Raw genomic sequence first — 12,361 nt, forward strand, 5'->3', positions numbered from 1 at the left:
ATGTTATGCGTGTGATCAAAGGCTGGTCCAACATGCATGCTTTGATTTCTAAAATGTCCTGTTAGGTGAGAGAGTTCTAGTATATAATACAAAAAAGGGTAAACTTCACCTGAATATTTGAGAACAGAGCAGAAAACTACTTTTAGACAGACACACAGGCTCCTTTCTGGAAGCCATGGAATTAACAGACTAACTATTAGATGCTTTCCCATCTTACCCTAACTCCTAAATTCTCTAATTACAATGAGATCCCTCAAAGCATAAATAACATTGCCAAAACTTACATTTCAATAAAGATTGAGCCAAAAGGTAAAATTCCTCCCAGGCAAACAATAACTGCAGGCTCCATGAACCTGGAAAATATGAAAATTAACAGTAAACTTCTAGCATGATTTTATGTTATATAAATCCTGATAACAGAAAGCAAGCTCTTGGTATTTAAAAACAATCTAAAGAACAGAAACAAATCAGTAAAAAGGAAAAACTAAAATCCAAAGAGACACAATACAGAGGTAGAACTTCAAATTAGTCCTAGAATATAGTCAAAATTCTTGCCAGCATTAATGGCCGAGATAAGAACTTGGGGAACACAAATTTCTTGTCAAAGGCAGAACTCAAGGAAGGCTCTAAGTGTTTGTTCCTTTCCACACCTCTCAATAACTTCTAAGAATTTTAAAGGCATTTACTTACAGAAAGCCACAAGGAAAGAAAGTAAGTCTTGAGATCCCTACATGAAATAATGTTTCCCAAACTTTGGCCTTGCCATTTCTTTGCTCCTTCTTTCATTGGTTAATTCCTTTTCCTATATATTATACAATTCATGGATTATGAGTTCTGAGTTACAATGGAGCCAAAGAATGAAAAAAACTAAAATTCAAACCTCACTCATTCACTCAACAAACATTTCTTACTTGCTATTGGTAATTCTCTACCTGGAATGCCTTCTCTTGTCTCATACTTCTGCAACCGTCAGCTCAAGTGTTCTCCCTATAAAGCTTTCTCTAAGTCTCCCAAGAAGAGGTGAGTCCTGCCCCATTCTTCCACTGCCCTTTGAATATAACTCCATCACAGCACTTACCACATTATACTGTAACTGTCTAATTACATGCATATCATACCCCTGGCAGGCAGAAGCTATTCATCTAGGTATTCCCAGCACCCAGCACAGTCTCTGGCACATAAAAGGTACTACACTAATATCTCTTGAATGAACAAATTAAAAACCTGAGAGGAAAATCAAAGAATTTGAGAGCTAGAGAAAAAAACTTAAAAATCACTTAATTTAGTCTTCTTTTCTCAGAGGTTACAAATGATCTGCCCAAAGAAACACAGTCGGTGAGAGCTAGATCTAATATCCAGATTTTGGCTCCCAGTGTGACTATATGAAGAAAATGAAAATATACACAAGTCTTCCTGCACCTAAATGTGACCCATGTTTGGAGGTCCTGTGTTGTGCCTTCCTCTCCTTCACTAATCCTGGTGATTTAGAGGAACTTTTGTGATTTCTGACTACATTCTTTGCCTTTAAACTTATCATCCACTCTCCCACCCCCGTAATGGGTGAATATCAGGATATCAATGGGCCTTAAAAATCTAATTTGAAAAAAGATAACTGAGTTTAAAAAACTAGAAAACTCTCATAAGACCAATCTAAGAAAAAAAGAACATGGACAACTTCTAAGTCTAGAATAAATCATTCTCTTTTAAACTATAGGGGCTATTTCATTCAGCCTCCATTTCTATAAATGTCTACATAACTCCAACTCTACAAAACACTGTTTGTATAGTAAGTATCTGAACATAAGTTATGTTTATAATGTGGTGAAATATCTAGGAACACAGGCTTTTCAATATATATCCCTTATTATGAATATGTAGTCTACTGTATAGCTATTCTTATAAGATGGGAAATGTAATAAATGTGCAGTAAGATTGTTCTATTTTTGTCTGCTAGTAAGAATTAGGAAAACAAAGAATGTAGACTAGCATAAATCAATTTAATAAATATTCAATGTAATATATCATTAAACATATTCAATTTACTAATTTTAGAAGGCTAAATATATATACAATATATATACACTGAGTTCATTTTTAATTACAAGAATTAAAAATATAAACATATTAATGACCTTTTATGTCTAAAATTTGAAAAACTACAAATTGTCTCAAATTAAAAATCCATCAAGAATTATAATTTCAAAGATGATTGATCAAATAAACTGTAAACTATGTTTACACTATTGCAAAAAAAGAATCTCTTCATCTGTTAAACAGAAACACTTGTCATCCTTTATCAGGATTAATTTTGAATTATAGGAGGTCCTCAAGAACACAGTTGTACATAAAATGTGACAGAAGTAAAGATAAGGAACGTAAAACAGTAAACTATAATTGGTCTCAATCCTAATCCATCTCTCAATTGGTGTGATATATATGGTTACAAATGTGTCGGTACTGTTTGGAATAATAAAATATCTGGAAAAAATAAATAAAATTATATATGGGGAGTTGGCAAACTTTTTCTGTAAAGGTGTAGATAGTAAATACTTCAGGTTTTGCAAGTGATGTAGTCTCTAATAGCACTACTGAACTCTGATGCTGCACTGTAAAAACAGTAATAGACAACATGTTGAATGAATAGGTACGGCTATGTTTCAACAAAATGTTTTGTTTTTTTTCTAAAAAAGAGGAGCAGGTCAAATTTGGCCTGTAGGCTGCAGTCTAAACTGTTGCAGCTTTAGTTCTCACCCACCTCTACACACTAGTATACTTATCAAAGCATTTGAGTTATCTGTAAACGGCACCAATATTCAGAAAGTGAAATAAGAATATAATTTATTACTACCTCTAACAATATAGACTAAAGGAAAATGTAAAAGGACAAATTCGTAAGTTCAAACTTCAGAGTCATTCTTATAAATACATGCCAATTCTAAAACTTACAAATACATAATAGCCTTAAGAACTTATTTATATATTGTGAGAAACAATCACATAAGATTTAGCATTCTCTTTACCATTTTTTCTCCGGTATGGGACGAGGCACAGCATTGACACGACAAGGAAAGTTGGGCTGACCTGACAGATTTCGGCCAAGTATTGTACCAACAAGATTTAGAGGAAGAATAACAAAAAAACAGATGCAACAAACGGCCACCTGTAAATTAAATTAAAATGTGTGTGATTACTCAGAACATTAATAAAAATAAATAAAAGGGACACTTAAAAATTTAAACACCATTTGATCACAAAAGAAAATGTTTAAGTTCAACATGGGTTAAAATTGTGCCAGGTATACACTAATGAAAATAGAAAAGAATGTGCTTTTAAATATTAGAATTGAACTAAATACAAGACGAAGTGTTTCCTATTCTTCCATACTGTCTCTGCTATAGTCCTTTATTCTCTTCTTTCACTTTTTGCTGCCAAGCTTTTGACATACCCTTTATCTTTCCTTATAACCAACTTACTTAACATGGCGATACTTTATTGAGCTCCTCATATGCACAAGGAGCTTTACATACGTTATTTCACTATTTTATGGATGAAGAAAATGAGACTTAAGAGACGCTAGGTACCTTCTTGTGATCACACAGCTAGTAGGTAGCAAGACTAAAATTTCAATGCTGATATGCCTGTCTCAAAGACCATGTTCGTTTCTCTTCTCCACTGCCTTGGGATCAACAATAGAAGCATAGCTCTATTTATTATATATGTGTAATTACTAAAGTAATATGAATATTTTCCTGCCTATTGGTAATTAGTTATAGGGGAAGACCATGTTGAGATTCTAAAACCAAAGTGGTCAGTTAGGAAAATATTTATTTTTGTGATTTTTCTTCTTTATATAAATCTGGGTACACAAGGACACATTCGAGCTCTTTTCCAGTCAGCATCTGGGTAAGATCATGTCATTCTAAACTTCTGTAAAATGAAGTAGGACTGAATGATTTCTAAGATCTGTTTCAATTATACATTTTCAGGTTCTAATAAACAAAAAGTAAAAGTGAGAGAAGCTGAATGAAAACTGTGAAGAAATTGAGAAGAATGAAGAGGTGTGAGGTAGAAATCCAGTGATTATATGAGAAGAATTTATTTTGAAGTAACATTACTGAAAACTCTACATCTGCATTACATCCATGTGCGCATGTGTTTAAACAAGCCAAAAGGTATCATCTTCCTTTCAGATAAAACTTGTATAAATGTATGAAATAAGAGAGTTCATTTTTTAAAATTTAAAGATCAGACTTAAGAGCTCAAATTATTGATGTCTAAAAATAACTCTCATTCTGTTTCTTGAGCCACTTCAGTACTATCATGAAAGAAACACTGAATTTGAAGTTAAAAACTTATTGTTTTCATTTTCTTTGGATAAAATACCCCGAAGTGGGATTGCTGGATCATATGGTAGTTCTATTTTTAAGTTCTAATTTAATTTCTTGAGGGACCTCCATACTGTTTTCCATAGTGGTTGAAGCTAGCATTATTCTGATAAAAAACACAAAAAAAGACATTAAGAAAACTACAGATAATTGTCTCTCATAAATACAGATGCAAAAGGGCCGGCTGAGTGGCTCAGTGGCTCAAGAGTGCGAGCTGTGAGCAACAGGGTCGCTGGTTCAATTCCTGGCCCGAGCTGAGCTGCTGCTGAGCTGCCAACAGGTGGCAGGATGGCTCGGCTAAAAAAAAAAAAAAAACAGATGCAAAAACAACAACAAATTTTAGCAAATGAAATCCAGCAATATAGACAATGGATAATACATCATAATAAATTGAGGTTTATCAAAGGAATGTAAGATCGGTTAAGATTCAAAAATCAATCAATTAACCCAATTCACCACATTATCAAACTAGAAAAATCATAGATCATCTCAAAAGATGTAGAAAAAGCCTTTCCAAGATCCGACCTTCATTCACAATAAATAAACTCAACAAACTGGGATCAGAAAGAAACTTCACTAATTTGATGAAGGCCATCTATGAACAAACTACAGCTAACATTTTACTTGAGGACATAAGACTGAATGCTTTACCCCTAAGATCGGAAATAAATCAAGGATGTATGCTCTCACCACTTCTATTCAACATGTATGGAGGTTCTAGCCAGTGCAATAAGGCAAAAAAAAAGAAACAAAAAGAATATAGATTAGAAAGGCAGAAGTAAAAGTGTTTTTATTCACAGACAACATGATAATTTATGTAAAATTTTTAGGAATCTACAAAAAAGAAATTAGAACTACTGTACTTTGCCATGTATAATGCACTTCCGTGTATAATGCACACCCACGTTTTTGGCCCAAACTTTCAAGGAAAAAATATCTTTCATTTTAATTTTTTAATTCAAATTTTTATTTGTTTACATTTAGGTACTTATTTTTTGTATTATAAAGGGATTTTAGCATTAATTTTTTAAACATATTATGGTGCAAGAAATTTTACATAACAAATAATTACAAAACACAAGAACAGATACAAGGTACAAGAAATTTTATGTACCGGTAACAAATTTACGGTATTTACACATCACAGAAGGCCAAGAACTCTTTGTCGTTCAAATTTAAGTTCAACAAAATTGACTATTTTATTCCAGGGTACTGTTTTGCATACGGATATCATTGTTGATTTCTAGAGTTACACTTTTAACTCACAAGCATAAATAAAAGAATAAAAAATATTTATATAGATACAGAATTAGTACTACCCATGTATAATGCGCATCCTTATTTTTCCTTCACAAATTTGGGCAAAAATAATCTGCATCATACATGGCAAAATATGGTAATAAGTGAGTTTAGTAAAATTACGGAATGCAAAACCAATATACAAAAATAAATTGCTTTTCTATACACAATAAGAATTTGAAATTTTAAAAATACCATTTATAAAAAGCATAAAAAATATGAAATCTTATGAGTAAAGTCAACAAAAGATGTACAAGACCTAAACTCTAAAATCTATAAAATGTTACAGAGAAGTTAACTCAATATTGTTAAGGTATCAATTCTTCCTAAATTGATCTATAGCTTCAATGCAATCCCAGCAGGCTTTTTGTAGAAACTGACAAGCTGATTCTAAACTTTACATGGAAATACAAAGAACCTAAAAAAGCCAAAACAACTTTGAAAAAGAAGAATTGGTTTCAAGACTTAGAATTGTAAAGCTACATTAATCAAACCAGTGTGGTACTGGCATAAAATCAAGACAAATCAATCAATGAATCAGAACAGAAAATTCCAGATAGAATCACACATACATGGTCAATTGATTATCAACAAAAGTGCTCTAAAGCAAAGCAGTGGAGAAAATGGTGCTGAGCAGCCATAAGCAAAACAAAACAAAACCCCTTGACCCTTAACTCACACAATATATAAATTAATCTAAAATGGATCATAGACCTATATTTAAGAGCTAAAACTGTAAAATTTTTAGAAGGAAACATACCAGGAAAAATTACTGATCTTTGGTTTGGCAAAAGATTTCTTAAACAGGACAAAAAAGCACAAACTATGTAAGAATCAATAAATCAGACCTCAAAATTAATAACTTGTTCTTCAAAAGACACTTTTGAGAATGAAAAGAAAAGCCACAAAATGGGAGAATAAACTTGTAAAATATGTATAAGACAAAGGACTTGGCATCTATAATACATAAAAATCTCTTACCACTTACCAAGACAACCTATTAAAATATTGGCAAAAGAATTTAACTTCATCAAAGAATATACATGGACGCCAAATAAGCACACAAAAATATCTTCATCATGATGAGTCAGTCATTAGGGAAATGCAAATTAAACCCACAACGAGACATCACTACATATCCACTAGAATGACTAAAATTAAAAAGATTGACCATATTAAGTGCTAGAGATGATGTGGAATAACTGAAACGTGTATACAGTTAGTGGGAATGTAAAATGGCAAAACCACTTTATAAAAATTTGGCAGTTTCTTGAAAAGTTAAAGTATCATATGACAGTCATTCCACTGTAGTTTTTTTATCTAAGAGAACTGAAACATATGTATATGTCTACACAAAGACCTGTACATGAATACTCATAGTGGGTTAATTCGTAATAGCCAAAAACTGGAAACGCTAATGTGCATTACAGGGTAAATGGATGAACAAATTGTGGTACATCCGTGCAACAGAATACTACTGAACAACACAAAGGAACAAACTATTAATACATGCAACAACATCAATAAATCTTAAAATAATTTTCCAAGTGAAAAGAGACAAAAAAGAACATACTGTGTGATTCTACTTATATATAATTCTAGATAATGCAAACTAATCTATAATGACAGAGCAGATTGGTGGTTATAAGAATGGGGGAAGGAAGGAAAGAAGGAAGGAAGGAAGGGAGGGAGGGAGGGAGGGAGGAAGAAAGGAAAAACAGGATGAATTCAGTACAAAGGCACATGATGAAACTTCTGGATCTGATAAATACCTTCCTTTTTCGATTGTGGTGATGATTTCCCAAGTATATACATATATCAAATCTCATCAAATTGTACACTTTAATATGTACAGTTTACCATGTATTAATTATACCTCAATACATACAAATAAAAAAGGGCATAAAACATTCTCCAAAGGCTGTCCAACACTCTCAGAATAAAGCTAGAATCCCTTTTGGTAGAAGGGAAGAAAAGAAAAAAAAGACAAAAATCTCATCATCACCACCACCAGCACCACAACAAAGAAAATGTGATTTTGAGTCAATTACTATGTAAGAGTCCTGGTTTTTTGCTGTAAAACAGGGATGACGCATACCACTAGCTCTGACTTTCTCTTTGGGTTCTAAAAACCACATAAGGGTTTCCAGAAGTAAGTGCTTTGTAAACTACAAAGTGCTATGCAAATATAACTGTCCTTATTATAATTCATCTTGTTAGATTTGTCACATCATTTCAGTCAGCTGAGATTGTTTCAGATCAGAGGTCCGCAAACTGTTGAGACGGAAGAGCCAATCCTGTCCCTCACAACAATTTAAAAATTATTCGACAGCCATAAAACAAATGAAATCACCATTATGTGAATAATATCCTTTAAAAATTTTATGAATGAAACTATGATAGTTTTATTTTCATTTTCAATTTTACTTCAGAGACACATGTACGTACCCAAACAGCCGCATGTGGCTTGCGAGCCACAGTTTGCCGAGCCCTGTTTTAGATACTGTCTTCATCATTTCATATTACTAGTTTCCTCCCTGGTCTCATGTCCTTTTTCAATTTAATCATCAGATCACTATGCCTTTATACAAAGTCATTAACAATTATTTGAATAGGTCAAAGTCAAGAATATCTGTCCCATTCTACTAAAAGATAGTGACATATTATGGGTAATATCACCCCAATACTTTAATTCTGTAATTATTGTTACACATCCACCTCACTGTACTATTCCATCCACATTTCTCCATATTGCTCAACACGATATAATACTTTATCTACACTCCTTTGTTTTTCCAGCCTCTAAAACCTACCGAAAAGGGGAAATGAAGTTGCTCTAGCATTTTTGCTTTAACAAATCCATAATGGCCCCTAATGTTTATTAATTCCTGTGATTTAAAAAATAAATTTTAGTAAAGCATTCTAAAATCTTGTGCCTCAACATCCGGTTCACACTTTGTAAAGTAGAATCCACTTTCTTCCCTACCTTCTTAAAAGTAAATTTGCCTATGTCCAGTTTCACAACATTTCTGCTCTCTTACAGTTATTTAGACATTACTTAACAGCATGATCTCTCAGAGTTTCTAAAAGATCATTTATATGAGCAACAAAACTTCAGCTAAGGTAACTGGGTTATTCCTGCATAACCAATCCCCATACCTACCTTAGGCTTCACTTCCCTCTTACCAGGGATTTTTTTCCTCTTATCTCTTCTTGTTTGAGGGTTATTTTATTTGATGAAAAATTTTAAAAAGGAAGAATGGGATAGAGCCATTCTTCCTTTACTCTGTTACATCGCTGATAACTTGCTATGTAAATCTCTTCATAAAATCTTTCTCAAAATTTTTTTTTTTGCCTTAGGATTTGTCAACAGTTCAGGTTAGGTAATGGAGTTTTTCTAACACTATTTTTATAGCTCTTTATTATTCTTTTACACTTGAGTATAGTGTACTCTTCTCACCACCTTCAAGAAATCACAAAATAGTGCCTATCAATCTTGGTCTCCATTTTTTCCTTACTGTGGTAATTTCTGATCATATTATCATGAGTTTCATTTTTGAGGTGCTCCAATTCTCAAGTTGCTTTCCCAGTTATAACCCAAAACTTGGGTCATGAGAGAGCATTTCCTTAAATATTTATGAAATCTGATTTCTGAAAACCTAGGACATATTTCTAATGATGTTCAAGATTTCCCTCCCAAGCTAAAACAGACCTTGAGATGACAAATACAACATGGCTCACCCATGATCATGACCCGTTACTTCTTTATGAACACACTGAGAGACAAAAACCATAAGTGTAAGTCAAGGATCTATCAGCGCATGCTGAACTGAATGATACTTAGAGTAGAAAAGTTATTTGTTTTTATACTAACTTGCCTCTGTGAGTTTTAAAACTCTACAACTTGGTTCTTTGTCCCTTGAAAGCTACAGTAACATCACATTCAGAATCTGAAATTTATAGCCAACTAAAGACTTCATGAGAAATGTTTTTTCAGAACATCTTGGCAAACCCTTCCTCATTCCCAAGAAACTCTCACAGGATCAAAAACTTTTTGGGTATAATACCTAAATCATTCTTGAACAAATTCTCCCTCCAAAATGGTTTTACCTTCCCAGGATCAATCTAATTTCAAGTATACGCTCTCCCACTCTCTATAGTACCTGTGCCAGAATAATCCAACTTCAGGAACAACAGTATGTTCATCTTTGGATAGCCTTTGACCCAAAATTTCATTTAAATGCTCTCTTACATCTTCTTGTAATACTCTCTTGACTCTAGGCACCATGCCTTAAAACTGGGGCACTAGACATTATCTCATCACCACCACCCTCTACCTATGTTTCTTTTATCTTTATCAACCTGCTAAAATTGACTACTGTTCAACAAGTTGAATCTGACATGGATTTAATGGCTTTCATGTATAATTAGGTACATATAAGCAGAGAAGTTGGGGTCTGAAGACAACCTTCACCCCCTTTCAATCTTATCTCATGCTAGTCATGGCAGTAATAGTAGTATTCTGACAAAACTCCAGATCCCAAGGAGACAAAACCCCTATTATTCTGGTGCCTCCGTAGTACAAGGCAGAAGCCTGAAGTCATCTTTACTAAGGTTGGATTAAGTCCTCAGTTGTGGAATCTCTAAAAAAACAGAGAACTAGAGCCAAGATCGCCCAGAAAAAAGGGCTCAATATCCAAGAGATCAAAAAAATGGAGGACAGAAAGAGATAAGGCCTGGGGAAGAGCATATGGAATGGTGTGAAGACACTGATTTTCAAACCATGTATTCAGTTAAGTAGGGGCACCCAGCTTCTCAGATACATATGGTTTGGGAGCTTTTCCGTTGTCAGATCATCCCCAGATGCTGGGAACTAGAATCAAGTAAACACTAGTGACGGAATTTAGAGCAGGACAGATAAATGGGCTTGGGATGAAGCCCTGCGCACTGAAATTTTTTAAATTCCCAAGTGATTCTAATGTGCACACAGTGTTGAGAACCATGGTGTTTATGAAAATATATAACAATTTCCTTCATAATGTCAATAAGGAAAACAACTAAAAATACAAATTTAAGTCATTAAAACACTTAATGAATAGGTACATCCAACATTTACCTCAAGTTCTTAAATTTTATGTTCTAAACAAGTTTTGATACTCTTTAAATGAGAAAAAAAATATTTGACCACACACCTGATTAAAACTTGAGACCAATGGAATGCCCTTCGCTCAGCATTCCTTCATTTTAAATTAGAATACAAATTAAGAACATGATATTGTAGGAGCCTGCTAAGCACCAGCAGCCAGTCTTTTATACACCAAAGATCAATTTTATAAGCCTTCTCTGTTCAGCATAAGCATAGAGTTTGATACTGTACTCTGATAATTAGCAGTTTTAAAATTCTCTAAAGGCTAATTACACTGCATATTAATATTTAAAACCCTATTTACAACATGGTAAAATTTACAATTTTAATGAAACAAAGCAACGCTGAAATATAATTTTCACCACATCAAATTCAAAACTTTGAGGAAAATTATAACTTAATCAGAATTTTAATTTTTAAAGCACTACAAAAATAATTTAGCAGGTCATCTTTAAGAAGTAACCTGACTCCCCACATATACTTTCTGATGGCCTGGAACTACTATGAAGCAAATTCTTTTCCAGTTCTAAATACAATTAATTACTTTAACTTTTCCTAACCATTACCACTTACTTTGACTTGGAAAAAAAAATTTTTTTTCCATTTTGAAGCAATTTTCAAAAATATTCCTAACTAAAAAGTATTTAAGACTTAGTAAACATATATATGCAAATGTGTGTTTGAAAAACCTGGCCTAAACTGTAAAACAACCAAAATCACGTGAATTTTTACGATCCCATATAAAAGGAAGAAAACAAAACAAGATTAAAATTCAGAGAGATATGGGTTCCAGTTGCATTTCTGCCATTAACCATCTGCATGGCCTTGGCCAAGTTATTTAGCCTTTCTAAAAAGCAGAAAACCACCCTGCAACTTGTCTACTTGTATATGTGTGTGTACAAGTGTACATTAAGGCTAAACCAGGTCTAAAATTCTGGTTCTAGTAAAAAGGCAACAACAGGAAGAATTTGGGAACTATGGATTAACTCTGTAAAGCACCGGTATATCTGTGTTTTAGTTTTAATATATTGAAATAATCTATTAAAACATTTCAAAGTCTGTGACTACAGGTAAGATATGTGAACGGATTTTAGTATCTATAGCAACATATATTACCAATAACAGTAAATGCTTTAAGAGGTTCTAAAAATAGTACACAGTCCCTGAAAAAAACCTAAATGTGTTATGGAGAAGCTTCGCTTCCCACCACTGCACTCTTCTATCACTTTAAAATATACATGTTTCTTGATGTGTCATTATTCTTTCTCCAAAATATATTCACCAGTTTCGCGCATCTCTGATAAAAAGTTTAATGTTTTCTTCTGTCATACTTAAAAGTTGGACTTGCACTTTACTGGCTCACAGAATGAAGAAAAAAAGGGCAACTGTAGGTTAAAGTTAACCAAAATTATACAAAGATTAACAAGAACTTTCTTCTTCACCTTACTCTCCTGGACTGGGTACAGACTGGCTGCAATTATCAAAACTCTTAATAAGAAGTACTTTGAAGAGATAGCAGGCCTCATACTGG

At 33.3% G+C, this 12,361-nt stretch overlaps 1 protein-coding gene across 2 annotated transcripts in view; it reads right to left on the reverse strand.

Moving 5' to 3' along the window:
- TM9SF3 (transmembrane 9 superfamily member 3) overlaps positions 1–12,361 on the reverse strand; it is a 59,182-nt gene that overhangs the window by 9,638 nt on the left and 37,183 nt on the right. For both annotated transcript variants that reach the window (XM_019639107.1, XM_019639108.1), the window contains exons 10-11: positions 3,021–3,160; positions 285–353 (exon numbers count right to left, since the gene is read on the reverse strand). In XM_019639107.1, coding sequence (XP_019494652.1) covers positions 285–353; positions 3,021–3,160 — 209 coding nt within the window. The remainder of the gene's footprint in view (positions 1–284; positions 354–3,020; positions 3,161–12,361) is intronic.

Source organism: Hipposideros armiger, unplaced genomic scaffold, assembly GCF_001890085.2.
Source record: "Hipposideros armiger isolate ML-2016 unplaced genomic scaffold, ASM189008v1 scaffold_42, whole genome shotgun sequence".
NCBI classification, from domain to species: domain Eukaryota; kingdom Metazoa; phylum Chordata; class Mammalia; order Chiroptera; family Hipposideridae; genus Hipposideros; species Hipposideros armiger.